General features: G+C 44.8%; 1 protein-coding gene across 2 annotated transcripts in view; it reads left to right on the plus strand.

Annotated features, from left to right (window-relative positions):
• ABCC4 (ATP binding cassette subfamily C member 4 (PEL blood group)) overlaps positions 1-20,896 on the plus strand; it is a 440,057-nt gene that overhangs the window by 206,857 nt on the left and 212,304 nt on the right. For both annotated transcript variants that reach the window (XM_069758043.1, XM_069758042.1), the window contains exons 18-19: positions 6,632-6,720; positions 10,648-10,794. In XM_069758043.1, the coding sequence (XP_069614144.1) occupies positions 6,632-6,720; positions 10,648-10,794 (236 nt within the window). The remainder of the gene's footprint in view (positions 1-6,631; positions 6,721-10,647; positions 10,795-20,896) is intronic.

A 20,896-nucleotide genomic window follows, 5' to 3' on the forward strand; every position in this document is an offset into this window, starting at 1 on the left:
GAACCCTCTCCATATATCTCCAACTCACCCTATCAAACGCCTTCTCGGCATCGGTAGACAGGAGAGTAAGCGGCAAATTCCGCCTTCTAGCATACATTATGGATTGGAGAGCTTTAGCCGAATTGTCCCTCCCCTCTCTCCCACGCACAAAGCCCGCCTGGTCCGAGTGAATTATTCTGGGGAGTATATTACCTAGTCTAGTCGCCAGAAGTTTAGCCCATAGTTTCATATCTGTATTAAGGAGAGAAATAGGCCTATAGCTAGAGCAAAGATTGGGATCTTTCCCTTCTTTTGGTAAAACTGTGATATAAGCTTCTAAAGCTTGTTTCGGTGGGGATTGTCCCGTCAAAAAAGAATTGAATAATGTAACTATGTGGGGCATAAGGGATTTTATTAATTTCTTATAGTAGGTGATAGGGAGGCCATCAGGACCCGGAGCTTTACCATTGGGAACACTAGACAGAGTCTCCAAAACCTCCTCAGGGGTAATTGGGGCTGTTAAGCAAGAGATAGCGTCTGAAGACAATGAGGGGAGTCTCAAAGAGGAAAGAAATGCATCTATTTTTTCCAAGGCTGCCCCGGGCTCTCCCATGTCCTCCAGAACCTCCAAATTATAAAGATTCTCGTAGAAGTGTTTGAATTCTTTAGCGATGTCCTTGGTCTCAGAAATAGTTGGGCCACCTACACCTTTCAATTGTGCGATGAAAGTACGCCCACCACGCTTTCTCAGAAGAGAAGTCATGAGTTTGCTCCCTCTGTTGCCGTGAAGGTAAAACTTCTGTTGGCTTCTCATGTATATCTTAGCGGAGTGTATGTTCAAAAGATCTTTCAGGGATCTTCTGAGTGAAATGAGTTCTATCTGGGCTTTATCTGACTGAGAGCGTTTGTGCGTCCTTTCCACAGAATTAATCTGACGTAGGATAGCCACTACCTCTTTGGACCGTTCTTTTTTCAGATATGAGCCCAAGGCTATAAATTCTCCTCTTAGGACCGCTTTGTGTGTTTCCCAAACCAAAGGCATGGGGGAGCCCGGGAGACAGTTCTCCTTAAAAAAGAGATTAATTGAAGTAGAGAATCTAGTCACATAGGAGCTGGTACCGAGAAGGGTTTCATTTAGTGTCCAAGTAAATGAAGTGAGTGGGAGTGATTTAATGTTCATCTCCAAGAAAATCGGGGCATGATCTGAAAGGGATATGACGTCAATTTTTGCGGATTTCACTAGTTGAAGGTGGCAAGACTGGGTTAAAAGGTAGTCTAGTCTGTGATAGTTATTATGGGGTGAGGAGAAGAAAGTGAAGTCTTTAGTCGTCGGGTATAGTGTTCTCCATGGGTCAATTAAGTTTAAAGATTGTAAGTTATGTAATTTTCTTAGAGCTTTTTGTGATATGGAGGATTTCCCTGATGAGGAATCTATTGCTGGGTTAAAAGTAACATTGAAATCCCCACCTAAGATTATAATCCCTTCTTTAAATAATCTAAGGGTATTTAATACCTGGCATAGCCAGCTAATTTTGTTTTGGTTTGGGGAGTAGATATTGCAAAAGGTAACCTTCGTATTGGCTAATAATCCCTTTATCATTATGTATCTCCCGTCGGCATCTGATAGGGTGTCTTTCAAGGTAAAAGGAATATTTCTTTTGAAGGCTATACTGACTCCTCTCGAGGCTGTGGTGCCAGTACTATGGTACCATGTAGGGAATTGTGTTCTTGACATATCAGGGGTCCTATCTTTTTTGAAGTGGGTTTCTTGGAAAAATGCGATACTAGAATTTTTGGATTGCAAAAATCTTAACAATTGCCCTCTTTTCCTTGGTGAGCGCATGCCCTTCACATTATATGAAGCCACTACCACAGTGGCTGACTCTGAAACGCTACCGGTCATTGGTTATAAAGGAAAGTAGAGTGTCATCTGTGCACGTGTACTGAACAAACAGAACCATAAATGCAATAAGAACATTTTTGAGAAAGAAGTATAACATAAATCCAACAAAAATCCCGTCTGTGGCAGAGGCCGAGGCCCCTAGCATCCTTCCCAGACAGACAGGACAGTCCATTGCAGGCGCACAAGTGGTAAGCAGAATATGAACATTTACTACTTATAAAATTTGTAATAAAGGCAACGTGAAAAGAAAAAGGAAAAAATTCCATTAGCCAAACGAATTTTAAGTAATATCCGGACCGGACACAACAGATAAACCAGGTCCATCCGTCGATCAAAGGCAAAAAGGAATAGCGTCACGTAGGTGACTCAAGGAGGTGGTTTCTTTTTAGATCCAGACCTGCCCTGCTTCGGAGATGCAGACCTCTTGGCTAGGGACCACTCGCCATGATCCGGTAAGGGGTGAAGATTAGAAGGGGTATTTAGTGTCATATCCAAAGGCAGCCAAGAAGGGACATCCACCGCATCAATGCCAAATGTGGACCAAACTTTGGCGAGGTCATCTGGATGACGGATTATGGCCTGCTTTCCTCTATCATGCACAGCTAGGCCGAAAGGAAATAACCATTTATATAGTATCTTATTTGTACGTAGTGTGTCAAGAAGAGGTTTCAAGACTCTACGTTTGGCGAGAGTCGACGGAGCAAGGTCCTGATATAGCTGGATTGATGAACCTTCATAGGATAAGTTTTTATTATCTCTGGAGGCGTTTAGGATTGCCGAGGTATCCAAGTAACTCAGGAGACCACATATCACATCCCTTGGGGGGTCCGAGGGTTTAGGTTTGGGCCTAAGCGAGCGATGTATCCTCTCAATGACCATTTGGTCACATCGTTCCTGAGGCAGTAGGGAAGCAAATATTTCTCTGGTTGATTTTTCAAGTATCTCGTTAGAGACGCTCTCGGGTATCCCCTTAATTCTAATATTTTTCCGGCGACTCCGGTTTTCTTGATCCTCTAAAGCTAGGGATGCCATATTTAGTTGGGATTTGTGGAAGTCCAGGTGGTCTTTTATTTTGTTAGAGTGATTTATAAGAGAGGGCTGAGTGGTTTCTAGGGATTCGACCCTATTGCCAATTTGTTGAATGTCCTCTCGTAGGCCAGAAACTTCTGCTATCAATGGTTTCATTGCTTGGATTAATGCCTTTTTGAGGAAGGATTTTGAGATTCCTCCAGAGTCTATCTGGGTGGTGTCACTTCCTGAAGCTTCATCGCTAGAGTCCAAATCGTCGACAGCGTCATCTGACTTGGTGTTAGAGCAAGAGGTCTTGTGAGCAGATCGGACCAGCGAAGGCTTGTGTTTTAGGAATTTTTCCATGTCACTTTGTTTATCTTGTTTCATAGCAGGGAGAGAAGACTTGTTGCGCTCTTTATTAATTTTAACCATTATAACTGAATATAGCGCTTGCTTTAAAATTCACCACCTGTGCGCCAGTATTGCGTTTAGATCAGCATAACTGTGAGTGTGGCTAAAGGAAGCTGAACATTGTCATAGTTTTAGTAAAGAAAAAGATTGTCACCAGGCCGTCTATATTGCTCATTTAAGAAGAAAAATATATTGAAAGTTTTTTATGTCACCACTAGGTGGCGCAGCAGTACCACAGAATTTCTCTGTTATGCAATACAAGATTAGATGCCAGGTCCTGGGTTATACACTAGGTGTCGCTGTATTGCTGTTAGTCCAGTGCACTCTCTCCGTCTCAATGAGTATGAACAGAAAAGGTATAGCCCCTCTTCGTAACCCCAAACCGCCAGGGGCACAAAGATATGACACTTATGTTTCCACGCACTGCGGCGTTGTATGTGCGTGTATGTCCCTTGATTCGGAAGGTGTTGGGTAAGTATGGGGCAGGAAAGAGAGGTACTGAGAAAGGGGTGATCTAAATCTCCCTGTTGCCCCTGCAGTCCCCAGCCTCTGAGACTGTAGTCTTTTCTCTGTATTGCAGGGGTTCACAGGGCACAGCCAACCCAGTGCGTGGCTATTAATGATCCACACAGCCAGCCTCCCACAGCCTCAGGGGGTAGATAATGGCTCCGTTAAGCATCCAGGCACAGCAAGTTTTATATGGAGCTACTATTAGCATCTGCAGCCCGACTCCCACAGCCCCAGGGGGCATGAAAAGACTCCGGTGAGTCAAACAGCAGGACAGTGTAGCCGCTGCAGCCAATGAAGCGGACCGACAGGCACATTGGCTGTGCTGCAAACCTGATCCGACGCAGCGACTGTGGATGACTAACCCCAGGCGGGTCACCGGTATCTCTCAGGCGTCGCTCCGCTGGACCGCAGAGCCAGAGGTGAAGACGGCCGGATCACTTCCTTCCCCGCAGGCAGCGATGGAGCGGGCAGACAGCAGCCAACCAGCGGCTCTCCCTCCCCCACCAGCCTCCTCAGCGGCTCCGGCGGTAAGCGGCGTCCAGACACAGGCGGCCCGACAGGAAGCCTCCCCAAAACGACCAGCAAGGAGGTGAGTCTGTGCGGCCTCCAGATCAGGCCCTCCGCTGTAATGGCGGCCGGAAGGTGCGTCGGGCGGGAACACTGCCGATGAAGATGCGGTCTCCTACCAGCGGCTCTTTCTCCCCAGCCAGCCTCCACAGCGGTTCCGGCGGCAAGCGGCGTCCAGACACGGGTGTCCTGGCAGGAAGCTTCCTCTGAACGCACAGCAGGGAGGTGAGTCCATGCGGCCTCTAGATCCGGTACGGCGGGCCCTCTGCTGTAATGGCGGCCGGGAGCTGCGTTGGGTGGGAACACCGCCGATGAAATCGCGATCGCCTACCCGCCGCCGGGGTTCACCGCAATCTCCAAGCCCCGAGGGCGCACCTTCAGCCCCCAACCACACAGGGGGGGTGGAGGGGGGGGGGGGTCGGCAAAACACCTCGACCAGCAGGGAAGACACGCGCCTTGCTGTGATGGCGGGCCTCGGCAGGGCCCAGGACCGTCTCTAGGCCTCACTCTCCTCCAGGGTCCGCAGAGGTAATCAGCGCCTTAAACACCTAGATATTGGCTCCCGGGATTGAGGGAAAGCCAGTGGTGCCTCTGAATGTCCCGGATTGGTCCAGTAGAGCCATGGATTAGATGGATTATAATGTCCAGCCGAGGAGCACAGGAGAAGCACGTCCTGCTCCTTCAACAGCTGGCCACGCCCCCTATTTATTGCATTTTAATGCAAGTCACGGCGACCAAAAAAAACATAATTTTGGCATTTTTTTTTTCCTCTCTACGCCGTTTAACGATCAGGTTAATCCTTATTTTATTGATAGATCGGGTGATTCAGAACGCGGCGATACCAAATATGTGTGGGTTTGATTTTTTTAAAACTTTATTTTTATTGGTGCGAAAGGGGGGTGATTTGAACTTTTATATATTTTTTTTAATTTTGGCATGCTTCGTTAGCCTCCATGGGAGGCTGGGTGGTGCGCATAGCAAACTGCCATCAACAACCATAGAGGAGACCTCTGGTTGTGATGACAACGCACCGATGACCCCCGATCACATGACGGGGGTCAGCGGTGCGAGTACTTCCGGCCGCGCGGCCGGCAGCGCTTATTAAATACCGCTGTCAGAGTTGGACAGCGGCATTTAACTAGTTAATGGGCGCGGGCGGATCGCGATTTCGCTCTCGCCCATTGTGCGCACATGTCAGCTGTTGAAAACAGCTGACATGTCGCGGCTTTGAGGTGGGCTCATCGCCAGAGCCCACCTCAAAGAGTGGGGGATACTGACAGCTGATGTACTATTCCGTCAGCTGGCAGAAAGGGGTTAATAAATAGACAGCTGAGAGCTGATATTAATAGACTGGGAAGCTCAACTGTTATTGCCCCTTCCCAGATTATTAAGACCAGTCTGCTTTCTCTTACCTGGTTATTAAAAATATAGGGGGCCCTACCTGTATATAAGATTGCTTCATTACTTAGTAACCAGATTTACATTACCTAGAGATGACTGTATGTAACGCATAGCACATGGATAGCATACGGATGCTAGTTTGGAAAAATTGCATTGTACTCGCACGACATTCATCCTGCTTGTCTGGATCAACATCAGAGCGTTTTTATTTTGTTTTTTCAGACAGAGGAGAGCAAGCCCTGAATGCCGCCTTATAGCATTAAAACCTGTCTTTTTTTGTTGTTGTTTTTTTTTGTTGTTGTTTTCTTATAGAGAGACTGCAAGGCTATCTTCACACAGTGTTATGGTGCATTTTCTTTTGCAGCTAAGACCTGCTCTTAGTAGTAAGTACGTTTTCTAGGTGTGAATTACATGTGTGCTTTTAGTCAAAGCACACGTGTAATTTACTACTAAGAGAGCAGGTTTTAGCTGCAAAAGTGCATGTTTAATAAATTCTGTTTAATTCAGCAAAAATGCTGCAAAATTATTTGTGTCTTTTTTCACCAATAAAAAGCAACAAAAAGTGAAAACACTGCAAAAACTCTGAAAGAATTGACATGCTGCAGATTTCAAAAGGACTGCAGGTTTCTCATTCATTCAGGAAACCGTAAAACAAGAGGGCGCATGAGAATTCTGAAATCTCTTAAACACATCAAATTGTGGAACTTATTATTACTCCAAGATGCATTGATTAAAATGTACTTTCATGCATGGAAAAAAAACCCTTTAAGGGCATATACTGATATTGGCAAGTTGTAAAACTTACCGCCTTATAGCATTTATCATTAACATTTCTGATTTATTTATTAGGGCAATGGAACAAGAAAAACTGAATGTTACAACTGAGACCGCAGAGCGTGAAAAGTTAGATCTCAACTTATACCTGGGAGTCTATGCTGGTAACATAAGATTTAAAGATATTTTCTTTATAGCTAATAATAGTGTGTCTCTGGCAGCATGTTGTACTATGGGGGTCTTGTTGCTGGAAGCTCCTGAAATCAGCTGATATCTCAGAATAAATGTTCATTTCCGCTAAAGAGAAAATCTGGCATTAGAAGTGTCCAGTTATATAATGGCCGTTTTTTTTTCAATGCAAGCCAAAGATCTGCCCTGCTGACTGCCCTTGTAATATTGTGTCATTGTCTATTTTTTGTTCTTGGAACATCAGCCATCTATTAACACTTTTGCTGCCAAGGTGTTTTTGACAGTTTTCGCCAAGGATAATTTTTCACTTCTGACGTGTGCAAATAATATCTGAATTAAAGCCTCATAAGAATGTTTTATGAAAGTAATACATGCAGGCACCTTCATGCAATTTTAAAGGAAAGTGAATTCTAAAAAGAGAAAATGCATAAAAGTTGATACTAGTTGATCAAAGGGTGGTTTAAACAAAACACCCCACAATATGCTGCCCAATTTCCGCTTAGTATGGAAATACGCTGTGTATGATAGTACACTGCTCTATGTTCATATGGCATGGTTCAGAAAGAAAGGGGCGCCATTTGGCTTTTCTTTGGCATAGATATATGAATCCTTGTTTTTTGCAGAACGATTTGTAGCTTGTACGACAGCATTTATTTTACCATTTAGATTAAGGAAAATGTGCAATAGAATTGACCTAACCACATGATTCTCCAGGTCAGTACGATTATGGCGATTTCAAACCTGTATAGGTTTTAGTTTTCTATTTTAATGGCTTAAAAAATCTGAACTTTGTAAATATTTAAACAAAAAAAGATATTATCTGTCACGATATTGTAAGAGCTGTAACTTAAAAAAAAAAAATGTTCACCTTCGGAGCTGTGTGGGAACAAAAGAAATGAGCTCAATATGTAGGTGCACATTCACACAGTGGCCACTTAACAGGTAGAACGTGGGATAATAATGAGCAAATACCCTGCAGTAAGTGAATAAATATATAGCTAGGGTACATGTACATAGTTGACAATATTTTGCTGAAAAGAGTGTAAGCCATCCCACCACAACAAGGTGTACCCAATCAGGATGGTCTTGGTTCTCCTCGCTAAGTGTTCACAAGCCTCAAAATAGACAGAGCAGGACCCAAACCTGATTGTTCAGACTCCCGTCCTCATCAGTGAGGTGAAATAGAATAGTTAGGTCCATCCTGATTGGGTACACCTTGTCGTGGTAGGATGGTTTTTACAGTATTTTGATCAAAACAGTGCGACTAAGGATCCTATGTTATTGGAGATGTGAAAACTTATTGTTTGCATGATGAAATGTAGAATTTATTGATTTATTTTGGAGATCATGAGACTTTATCACTTTTCATGTTTTTTTACATTTTTTTTTTTTTTTTTTTAAGTGAAACGATCATAAAACTAAAAAATTTTGGATTCAAGTGAAAGCATTTAACTTAAAAGCACAATAAAAAATATAAAAATATAAAGAATTTGACAAATATAAACAAGAAATATACCAAGTGGGAGAAAAACTCCCTTCCTTGGCAGGAGCCTCTCAGCTGAAGTCGCCTCCAGAGTAATCCCCATGCTCCCCTGCTGATCTGCTGATGTCGCTCTCACATGATGCAGAAAAAAAGGGTATATTCAGCTCACCCTTTAGATGAATTTCCTTATAAGTCCACGAAATCTTGAGCACGCATTCACGTCTCTGCCTGACGCCTAGAGATGCACATGTGGAAAAAAGGGAATCCAGCTCCAAGAGATAAAATCACTTAACTTTAATAGTATTCATTTAAAATAGAAATAGGCTATAAGACATACAAAAACCGGATATACTGGAAGGAGAATGCCTGTGTAAACTGTACACATTTGGAACACACAAGTGCTCTTAGTTTCAGTTCTCTGATGCATTGCACCAAGGGAAAGTGAGCAGCAGTCTTGGTTTCCAGAATTTCTGCTGTAGTCACAATCCATCTATAGCTGCAGTACTGGTTGAGCAATGTCTGTTAGGAGCCATTACGTATCTCCTATGTCTTCGCTTATTGAAGTGCTTGCCTACAAGGCTGTATGAGATATAAAGTTTCAAAATAAAAACAAAACCTCAATAAGTAGTTGTACTGAGTTCATCCATAAAACACCATTGAATGATGAATGCAAACATTTATGTCCCAAGGTAGTCTATTTTGGACCACTAGGTTATTAAAACTTTGGTATTGGGGCTGGTTTATGTCTTATTCCAGATGAGCAATTCCACATGTGTGTTCTGCATTAATATAATTTTAATGTATTAATAATAGCATAATCATATATACAGTTACAGTATGACATCCTTTCAATCCAGTGCAGAAGAACGGTCTGTCAAGAACAATGAAAGTTGTATGACTGACCCAAAATGGAAGACATGGGTGCTAATAGATCCTTGGGTGGGAGTGAAAGCAGGCAAGTCATACTGCCTTGTTGAAGTAAATTGGTAGTGAGCCAATAAGGGTGGGCAATTAGAAGGGGTAGAGGGGCTGTCCGGCCTTGGGTTACAAGTTTATAGCCACTCTATGTGACTATAGACTTGTGAATCCTAACACAACATTCTCCAATGCCGGCATCAGGAGCGAGTGGTCATGTGACCGCAATTCAGTTGATTCCGGCCACAATCCGACTAGCATGTGTATGGTATCGCTTCCAGCGTCGGCACCAAAAAAATCCTCACAGCACATAGCGCCCTGTATGCGAAGATTCACAAGTCTGCAGTCACATGCAGGCCATAGTGGTGATTGAAATTATATTATCGTATATTTACCTTGGTATGCAGATGACGCAGCTTCTGATGATCTGCTCCTACACCTACGGGCGCTTCAGTGTGCCTTCGTCAGGGGGTGGGTGCATCTAGTGAAGGACAGTATTTGCCTGTTGCACGCAAAACATCCGGTCCTGAGCTGATGTGCACATATAGTGTGATACACTGCATATGTAGTGCACATATACACTTACACTTTTTTGTGGTTTTTCTTTTGCCCATCTGAGAGCAGCATGTTGTAGGAGCCTAGACCCTGATTTCAGCAATATATCACTTATTGGGCTGCTTGCTGCAGTTTTATCTGCTGCAGAACTAGAAGTTCTCTGAATGCAGAGCTCTGTATAACCCTGATTACTAATCGATAGCTTTCTGTGTACACTGTGCATAGGCAGAAAACTGCCAATCAGTGGTGGTGGCAGGGTTCTACTGAGCTCATGAAAATAAAGGACTACCTGTCAGCAGAGTTACTAGTTCTCTAGTCCTATCTCCTGCTGTTAAAACTGATTTTATAAAAGCTAGAGCAAGGAACCCAGTAAGTGACACATTGTTGGAACCGGGGGCCTGAGTCTTATTTTTTTTTTTTATAACTCTGCTCTCCGGAATGGTGGCAAAAAACCTTGTGACAGATTCCCTTTAATAAAATGTTACAGGACAAAAAGTATACAGACATTACAGCATGACATCGCAAGTGAGTCTTTCTTTGAAGTAAAACATTGTTTAAAAACAGGCAGGGAAATGTTTTACCTCACAGAAAGAATGAGCTGTGATCCCATACTGTAATGTCTGTATCCTCTCTTTTGCTTCCTCCCCTGCCCAGGAGCTGTGTTATGATCAGACCATGTTCCTGTACGGTCAGACACGGCCATTACACAGTACACAGCAGGGGCACATTTATAAGATTACCTCAGCACAGGAAGATTTCATACACATCCAATTGTGGAAATTATTATTATTCCAAGATCTATTGATTAAAATCAATTTGTTCATGGGAAAACCCCTTTAACTTTCATAAAAAAAGGTCTGACCTGGAAAGAAGAATAATTTTTATTAGTTTGTCGTTCTATAAAGAGAACACTTTACCTAGCAGATTTTTCTTCATCCTAATTTTTCAGGTGTGACTGCGGCTACCATTGTGTTTGGTTTTCTTCGGAGTTTGCTTGTGTTTGAAGTTCTCGTCTCTGCTGCCCAGGCATTACACAACCAGATGTTCCAGTCACTCCTACGAGCGCCAGTGTTGTTTTTCGACAGAAACCCAATTGGTAAGTTCTTGTCTTTGTTTAAAGTTTGTTCTGGGAAAGAACCTGTTTTTTTCCCCTGAAGATTGTTCTGTACTACATGATTATCCTGAATGAGCATTTCTAGGAAGTGAAAGCTATATAACCAGGGATCACCATAAATAATGACAAAATACATTTTATTGGAACAAACAGCAAACAGATTAAAAACAGTTAAAAGTCAAATAATGAGATGAATAACAAAGCCCACAATAAGACTTAACCCTGCAACCATGGTCCAATGCTCTCTATAAGTTACAGAAAGAGAGATGCAGTATTTGCATGTGCGATGTACTATAAAGACACCCTAAAATGTGCAAGACGACATGCATGAACCAGGATCTAGTATGAACAATATACAACAAAGGAATCAGCAAGATGTACGGATCCCAAATGCTAATATATAGTGAACACATTGAGCATATTCGTTAGCATTCCTAGGAATGCTGATTTAACAATGTTCATGCAGTGTAAACAGGCTGCTGATCACCTGATAAATGAACAGAACGCTTGTGCGTTCAGGTGAAATTATATTTTGGTCTGCACAAAAGATCATTGTACTCAGCAGCACATCCTTCAATGGAAACCTATGCACGCTGAGTGAACGATATATCACAGATCATTCAATATAATTACTGCATAAAAATTAAAGGACATAAAGTTTGAAAATTGCAAAATGTTCAACATTTTTGCCAATTTTCCGTCCCCCCCCCCCCCCCCACAAATAAACGCAAGTCATATCGAACAAATTTTACCACTCTCATGCGATACAATATGTCACAAAAGAACGTCGGAAGCAATGGGATCCGCAGAAGCGTTCGAGTTCTTATAAATTGGCAATGGTCAGAATTGTAAAATTTGGCCTGGTCATGAAGGTGCAAACAGGTTTGGAGGTTAAAGGGGTTAAAGATGGAGATTCTGGAAAATTTGTTGGAAAAAAGAGTCAAAAATGTATATAACTTTTTTTAGGGTTTCTATCAATATGGACATGCAGGCCTTAAAGTTGAGTAAACTGATACCTTAATATCTCTGATCCGATGTCTTATTCAAGAGAAATCCACGTTGATTTTTTTAAATCTATTCTGTTCAGCTCTATATGCCAGACATAGATCTCACTGAGCGTTTTCCACCAGAGCTTATTTTAAATAAAAGGGGTTGTTACCAGTGTGAGACATGTAATGACTGACAATCTGCTCTCTTCATCTCACTGCAGATCTGTGCCTGATGACAATTTATACAGTACTGCAGAGCTGCTTCATTACGAACACATCTGTGTCTGCAGCTCTCTAACAGTAATGGTGTCAGGCTTGCTACAGAGCTTTCCCTCCTTATAAACACATCTATCAATTCTCTTATAGTACTGTGGGCTCAGCTGTGCTGCCCCTCCCACCACAATGACTGCCTGTGACGTGGAAACTGAGGAAGTGTGAGACCTAAGGCTTCTTTCACACTTCCGTGTTCCAAATCTGCACAGGATCAGTCAAGACTTTGAAATGACGGATCCTGTGCAGATTGTGGAAAACGTGTGCACTGGGCCCGTCTTTCTGACGGACCCGTCGAGGCTATGTTCACCTGTTGTGTATGGGTTTTCGCAGCGGTTTTCTGCTGCAAAAACGCATACACAACACAAACCAGGTTAAAAAAAAATAAAAAATCGCAGTATTCTCACCTACCGGCGTCCTGCGCAGCTATGCTCCCGGCAGCTAGCGTTCCTAGTAATACATTGCGAAATATATCGCGAGAAGTCGACTTCTAGCTGCCGGGAGCATCGGTGATGCTGCGCGGGACGTCGGTAGGTAAGAATATTGCAAATTTTTTTTTTTTTTATTATTTTTAACATTTATCTTGTTACTATTGATGCTGCATAGGCAGCATCAATAGTAAAAAGAGCGAGCAATGCATGCTCAGTTTGAAAAGACGGGACCCGTTGCTGGATTCCTGCTTTTCACAGTCAGCGCCGCATCCTGCGCCAATATGCTTCCATTGTAGCCAGTGACGGGCAGAGCAGGATGTGTCGCTGACCGATTTTCTGACGTGCAGAAAAAACGTTCCTCTTATCATTTTCTCTGCCCGACGGACCGTTTTTTTACGCAGGATCCAGTGCACGACGGATGAAACGGATGGCCATCCGTCACAATCCGTCGCTAATACAAGTCTATGAGAAAATGCAGGATCCTGCATTCTCAAAAATCGACGGATTGTGACGGGAGCTGAAAGACGGTAGTGTGAAAGAGGCCTTAGGCTTCTTTCACACTTCCGTCTGTACTCGGCCGTCACCAGGCGTCGGCGCGATGTACCGATGGAAGCATATAACATTTTGAGTGACGTGAGCAGCGAACGCAGTCTTTCAACGCGTCCGCTGCTCATTGTAAAGTCCCAGTGAGGAGGGGGCGGAGTTCCTACCGCGCATGCGCATTAAAAAATGCAGGAGAGGACGTACGAAAAAACGTTCCGTTGAACGTTTTTTCGCAACGACGGCCTGCCAAATACCGGCGCATCCAGTGCACGACGTATGGAACGTGTGTCCATACGTCACGATGCGTCGGTAATACAAGTCTATGTGAAAAAAACACATCCTGCGGGCAACTTTGCAGGATGCGTTTTTCTCTATCGCCTCTCATTGGGGGACACAGGAACCATGGGTGTATGCTGTTCCCGCTAGGAGGCTGACACTATGCACAAAAAAAGTTAGCTCCTCCTCTGTAGTGTTCACCCCACCGACAGGCATTATGAACTTCAGTTTAGCTTGGTATCAGTAGGAGGTGGACACGGGTCTTTCATTAGACCCTTATCTACCTCAATGTGAGTAGTTTTCTTTCAAGTTTTCCGGAGGGATACAGGGTGAACAGTCACACCTGTAGTCCCACAATACGGACTATGAGTACGGCGTGTACTGCCACCCCGTATCCTCATAGATCCCTGAGCAGGACCAAGATCCTAGCACACAAGCGTGCTCAGAAGTCCGGTCCTAGCTCCGATCCCCACCCACTCGCCCACCAGAGCCTGTCGGTTGGAGGAGACAAGGACGTCCATCACAGCTCCCTGGACGTCTGATACCTTCCCCGGTTTGAAGTTAGTAAAGGACGGCGTGGGATGTTTAGGTGAGTATTCCTCTCCCCCTTCCTCTGGGTCCTTCTCAAGCTAGCAGGGTAACATGGGAAGAGTCATGTCACCTTCGTGCGGCGGACCCTTTGGGCGGCCGCGCTGCTTCCTCCGCACTGTCTAGGCAGCCGCACTGCCCTTTTTACTGCGGCCGCTCCTCCCTCTCTGGCGTGGCGGCACGCAGCCTCGCCGTTTTCCATCGGCAACCGCACTTTTCTGTAACGCCAGTGCAGCAGCCCTACAGGCAGCCGCGCTACCTTTTTCTGCGGCCGCGCTCTTTTTCTGTCCTGGCGCGGGGGCCTGCAAGGTTTCCTGGTGGCTGCACATCCGCCGTCGCCGCGGCCCTCTTCGGCGGTCGCCGGCTTTTAATTTCTCCTTCACCTCATTGGGGGACACAGGACTGTGGGTGTATGTTTCTGCCACCAGGAGGCTGACACTAAGTAAATAGAAAAAAAGTTTAGCTCCTCCTCCGTCGTATACACCCTGACACTGGCTACCAGAGAATCCAGTTCTTGTTTATTGTCTGAAGGAGGCACACCTCTTGGTCCCGGATCCTTTGGACCCCTTTTTCATCTCTACATTATATGGATTGAGGGGGCGACGGACCCTTTTAAGGGTCCGATCTCCCCAAACCAGCAACGGGCAAGCACGTGCGAGTATTCTCCACGTATCCTTTCCCGCGACGTGGGATTGCACACCGGACTTAGCCCTGACCACCCTGAGGTATTTTAGACCATAGGCTGTACAGGTGCCTTAGATGTCCGTGACCCCACCCCCCAGATTTCTACACCTCTGTTCTGCTGCGGTGATAGATGGGGTGGTGGACGGTCCCTCTCCTTATCCCAGTGCAGGAAATGGAGCTAGGGTTCCTGCACCGTCATGTGCTCTGCTCTCCCCCTGCTGGATTTTTTACTCCACGCTGACCCTTTTCTCTCATAGGGTTCAGCTTGCAAAAAGGGGGGAAGGGTAGGAAAGGGGGGATCCTGACACAGGCGCAGGTTACCTTTAAGGCAGGCTCTGGGCGTCTCTGCGCCGATCTGGCGTCGGGTATTGAGCGACACCACAGTCCCCAAAGCTCCGTCGGCGCTGCGGTTCTTACGGCGCTGGTCGGCGCCGCAGCGGTACAGTGTGGCCGGCGCCGCTGCCTTTCCGGAGGCTTCTGGCTCCGGCCTAGCATCCAGGATGCACTTCCGGGTCAATCAGGCCCGGCTTCTGTCCAGCAAACCGCGCGGTGAGGCCCCGGCCATCAGGCGCGTCTACTTCCGGATCCGCCTCCTCCTTTCCTCGCCTAGGGAAAATCGAGGCTTCGGCCTACTACAGGCCGCATCAGATCATGGCGGTTCCGCCCCCTGAGGACTTCTGGGGATTAAGGTGGCACATTTGCTCAGCATTTGGTGTTCGGTTCCACACTGTACGCGTGAGGACACAGGACTGGGGTAAGTGCTTCTCCCTCCAGCCTGACAGCAGAAGCATTGTTTTTTTCCCAGTCTAAGGCCCTGGGTATAGCATTTACGGATCACTATGTCTAGAAGGGTCAAATCTTACACGGTCCTATATACCGTTTGTGTAGCTTGTCGTGCTGCATTCCCGCATGCCCCGAGCAATCGTCTCTGTGAGGCCTGTGACTCTGAACGCGCCCAGGAGCCTCCCCCCTGCGAGCTCCCCGGCAATCTCTCCGGCAATTTCTCCTGCCCCTCAGGCGGAGGCTGGGGCGGTTCCACCGGAACGGGTCACGTTCTTGTCGCAATCCATGGCGTCCCTAACTGAAGCAATCAAGTCCTTTCAGACCCTGGCGGTCAGGGCCAGCAGTCCATCTGTCTTGGAGAGGGCCTCGGGATCTCGGGATCGTGGGGAGGGGAGGGGTGGGGGGGGGGGGGCCACTGATACTCTTTTGCCCGGGGCCCTCAAAAACCTGGAGCAGGCCCTGGGGGTGGGTCACCGGGCCAGCGCTGCAGCTGTTTAACGCTATTGACGTGCTTAGTAAAGCAAACTGCGAAACGCGCGTCGGGGCTGCCAGTGGAGCGGGGAGAGTCCTCCTGTCTCACATATGGGTAAGTTACGATATCTTAGAACCCGATTGTAGTCTTATGTGGGGATATACCTTTGCACAATTATGTGCTTTACTACTTGTTTCCTCCTATGGGGTTCTTTTTCCTCAAATATTCCCAAGATTTGATATATGATACTTATATATGCCCATTCTGGGACAATTGGACCCCTGCGTACCGCTGGCATACCTACGGGTTTTCCATTTAGAATTTCTCCTGCTCTATATGTGCTATTATAGCAATTGATATTTTATTGTATCGTTATTTATTGATAAAATTTATATGTTGTTGAACATGTGTTTTGGGATTTCCTTACTCCGGTTCTTTGTGGTATATGTATCAGGGGGGTCGCTTATTTGGAGAGAAGCTGGATCAGCTTATTTAACCCCTCTCTGAGCTTAGATGTACTATCCCGTCAAGGTGCCCTGGGCCTATCTGACCCTCGACGGGATAGTACGTCATATCGATCGGCCACGCTCACGGGGGGAGCGCGGCCGATCGAGGCCGGGTGTCAGCTGCCTTTCGCAGCTGACATCCGCACAATGTGCCAGGAACGGTCACGGACCGCCCCCGGCACATTAACCCCCGGCACACCGCGATCAAACATGATCGCGGTGTGCCGGCGGCATAGGGAAGTGTCGCGCAGGGAGGGGGCTCCCTGCGGGCTTCCCTGAGACTCCCGCAGCAATGCGATGTGATCGCGTTGCTGCGAGGGTCTCCTTACCTCCCTCCCTGCTCCAGACCCGGATCCAAGATGGCCGCGGCATCCGGGTCCTGCAGGGAGGGAGGTGGCTTACCAAGTGCCTGCCCAGAGCAGGCGCTTGATAAGCCTGCTGTGCAAACTGTCAGATCAGTGATCTGTGATGTCCCCCCCTGGGACAAAGTAAAAAAGTAAAAAAATTTTTTTCCAAATGTGTAAAAAAAATAATTCCTAAATACAGGTCCTTCTCAAAAAATTAGCATATAGTGTTAAATTTCATTATTTACCATAATGTAATGATTACAATTAAACTTTCATATATTATAGATTCATTATCCACCAACTGAAATTTGTCACGTCTTTTATTGTTTTAATACTGATGATTTTGGCATACAACTCCTGATAACCCAAAAAACCTGTCTCAATAAATTAGCATATTTCACCCATCCAATCAAATAAAAGTGTTTTTTAATAACAAACAAAAAAACCATCAAATAATAATGTTCAGTTATGCACTCAATACTTGGTCGGGAATCCTTTGGCAGAAATGACTGCTTCAATGCGGCGTGGCATGGAGGCAATCAGCCTGTGACACTGCTGAGATGTTATGGAGGCCCAGGATGCTTCAATAGCGGCCTTAAGCTCATCCAGAGTGTTGGGTCTTGCGTCTCTCAACTTTCTCTTCACAATATCCCACAGATTCTCTATGGGGTTCAGGTCAGGAGAGTTGGCAGGCCAATTGAGCACAGTAATACCATGGTGAGTAAACCATTTACCAGTGGTTTTGGCACTGTGAGCAGGTGCCAGGTCGTGCTGAAAAATGAAATCTTCATCTCCATAAAGCATTTCAGCCGATGGAAGCATGAAGTGCTCCAAAATCTCCTGATAGCTAGCTGCATTGACCCTGCCCTTGATGAAACACAGTGGACCAACACCAGCAGCTGACATGGCACCCCACACCATCACTGACTGTGGGTACTTGACACTGGACTTCAGGCATTTTGGCATTTCCTTCTCCCCAGTCTTCCTCCAAACTCTGGCACCTTGATTTCCGAATGACATGCAAAATTTGCTTTCATCAGAAAAAAGTACTTGGGACCACTTAGCAACAGTCCAGTGCTGCTTCTCTGTAGCCCATTTCGGCACCTGTAGCCCATTTCCTGCACACGCCTGTGCACGGTGGCTCTGGATGTTTCCACACCAGACTCAGTCCACTGCTTCCTCAGGTTCCCCAAGGTCTGGAATCGGTCCTTCTCCACAATCTTCCTCAGGGTCCGGTCTCCTCTTCTCGTTGTACAGCGTTTTCTGCCACATTGTTTCCTTCCAACAGACTTACCATTGAGGTGCCTTGATACAGCACTCTGGGAACAGCCTATTTGTTGAGAAATTTCTTTCTGGGTCTTACCCTCTTGCTTGAGGGTGTCAATGATGGCCTTCTTGACATCTGTCAGGTCGCTAGTCTTACCCATGATGGGGGTTTTGAGTAATGAACCAGGCAGGGAGTTTATAAAAGCCTCAGGTATCTTTTGCATGTGTTTAGAGTTAATTAGTTGATTCAGAAGATTAGGGTAATAGGTCGTTTAGAGAACCTTTTCTTGATATGCTAATTTATTGAGACAGGTTTTTTGGGTTATCAGGAGTTGTATGCCAAAATCATCAGTATTAAAACAATAAAAGACCTGACAAATTTCAGTTGGTGGATAATGAATCTATAATATATGAAAGTTTAATTGTAATCATTACATTATGGTAAATAATGAAATTTAACACTATATGCTAATTTTTTGAGAAGGACCTGTAATGAAAAAAAGCAAAAATATTATTCCCATAAATACATTTCTTTATCTAAATAAAAAAAACAAACAATAAAAGTACACATAATTAGTATCGCCGTGTCCGTAACGACCCCACCTATAAAACTATATCACTAGTTAACCCCTTCAGTGAACACCGTGTAAAAAAAAAAAAAAGGCAAAAAACAACGCTTTATTCTCATACCGCCAAACAAAAAGTGGAATAACACGTGATCAAAAAGACAGATATAAATATCCATGGTACCGCTGAAAACGTCATCTTGTCCCGCAAAAAACGAGCCGCCACACAGCATCATCAGCGAAAAAGTAAAAAAGTTATAGTCCTCAGAATAAAGCGATGCAAAAATAATTATATTTTCTGTAAAATAGTTTTTATCGTATAAAGCACCAAAACATAAAAAAATGATATAAATGAGGTATCGCTGTAATCGTACTGACTCGAAGAATAAAACTGCTTTATCCATTTTACCAAACGCGGAACGGTATAAACGCCTCCCCCAAAAGAAGTTCATGAATAGCTGGTTTTCGGTCATTCTGCCTCACAAAAATCGGAAAAAAACCCTGCAAAAAACAAGACCTCACATGACTCTGTGGACTCAAATATGGAAAAATTATAGCTCTCAAAATCTGGTAATGCAAAAAATATTTTTTGCAATAAAAAGCGTCTTTCAGTGTGTGACGGCTGCCAATCATAAAAATCCGCTAAAAAACCCGCTATAAAAGTAAATCAAACCCCACTTCATCACCCCCTTAGTTAGGGAAAAATAAAAAAAATAAAAAAATGTATTTATTTCCATTTTCCCGTTAGGGCTAGGGCTAGGGTTAGGGTTAGGGTTAGAGCTACAGTTAGGGTTGGGGCTAAAGTTAGGGTTAGGGTTTGGATTACATTTACAGTTGGGATTAGGGTTAGGGGTGTGTCTGGGTTAGGGGTGTGGTTAGGGTTACCGTTGGGATTAGGGTTAAAGGTTTGCTTGGATTAGGGTTTCACTTATAATTGGGGGGTTTCCACTGTTTAGGCACATCAGGGGCTCTCCAAATGCGACATGGCGTCCAATCTCAATTCCAGCCAATTCTGCGTTGAAAAAGTAAAACAGTGCTCCTTCCCTTCCGAGCTCTCCCGTGTGCCCAAACAGGGGTTCCCCCCCACATATGGGGTATCAGTGTACTCAGGACAAATTGGACAACAACATTTAGGGTCCAATTTCTCCTGTTACCCTTGGAAAAATACAAAACTGCGGGCTAAAAAATAATTTTGGGGGGGAAAATTTTTTTTTTTTTACATTTTCACGGCTCTGCGTTATAAACTGTAGTGAAACACTTGGGGATTCACAGTTCTCACAACACATCTAGATAAGTTCCTTGGGGGGTCTAGTTTCCAATATGGGGTCACTTGTGGGGGGTTTCTACTGTTTAGGTACATTAGGGGCTCTGCAAACGCAATGTGACACCTGCAGACCAATCCATCTAAGTCTGCATTCCAAATGATGCTCCTTCCCTTCCGAGCTCTGCCATGCGCTCAAACGGTGGTTCTGCCCCACATATGGGGTATCGGCGTACTTAGAACAAATTGGACAACAACTTTTGGGGTCCAATTTCACCTGTTACCCTCGGGAAAATACAAAACTGGGGGCTAAGAAATAATTTTTGTGGGAATTTTTTTTTTTATTTTTACGGCTCTGCATTATAAACTTCTGTGAAGCCCTTGGTGGGTCAAAGTGCTCACCACACATCCAGAAACAGTGGTTTACCGCCACATGTGGGGTATCAGCGTACTCAGGACAAATTGTACAATAACTTTTGGGGTCCAATTTTTTCTCTTACCCTTGAGAAAATAAAAAATTGGGGGCAAAAAGATGATTTTTGTGAAAAAATATGATTTTTTATTTTTACGGTTCTGCATTATAAACTTCTGTGAAGCACTTGGTGGGTCAAAGTGCTCACCACACCTCTAGATAAGTTCCTTAGGGGCTCTACTTTCCAAAATGGTGTCACTTGTGGGGGGTTTCAATGTTTAGGCACATCAGGGGCTCTCCAAACGCAACATGGCGCCCCATCTCAATTCCTGTCAATTTTGCATTGAAAAGCCAAATTGCCCTCCTTCGCTTCCGAGCTCTGTCATGCGCCCAAACAGTGGTTTACCCCCACATATGGGGTATCTACGTACTCAGGAGAAATTGTACAACAACTTTTGGGGTCCATTTTCTCCTGTTACCCTTGGTAAAATAAAACAAATTGGAGCTGAATTAAATTTTTTGTGAAAAAAAGTTAAATGTTCATTTTTATTTAAACATTCCAAAAATTCCTGTGAAACACCAGAAGGGTTAATAAACTTCTTGAATGTGGTTTTGAGCACCTTGAGGGGTGCAGTTTTTAGTATGGTGTCACACTTGGGTATTTTCTGTCATATAGACCCCTCAAAATTA

Source organism: Ranitomeya imitator, chromosome 3 (assembly GCF_032444005.1).
Source record: "Ranitomeya imitator isolate aRanImi1 chromosome 3, aRanImi1.pri, whole genome shotgun sequence".
NCBI classification, from domain to species: Eukaryota; Metazoa; Chordata; class Amphibia; order Anura; family Dendrobatidae; genus Ranitomeya; species Ranitomeya imitator.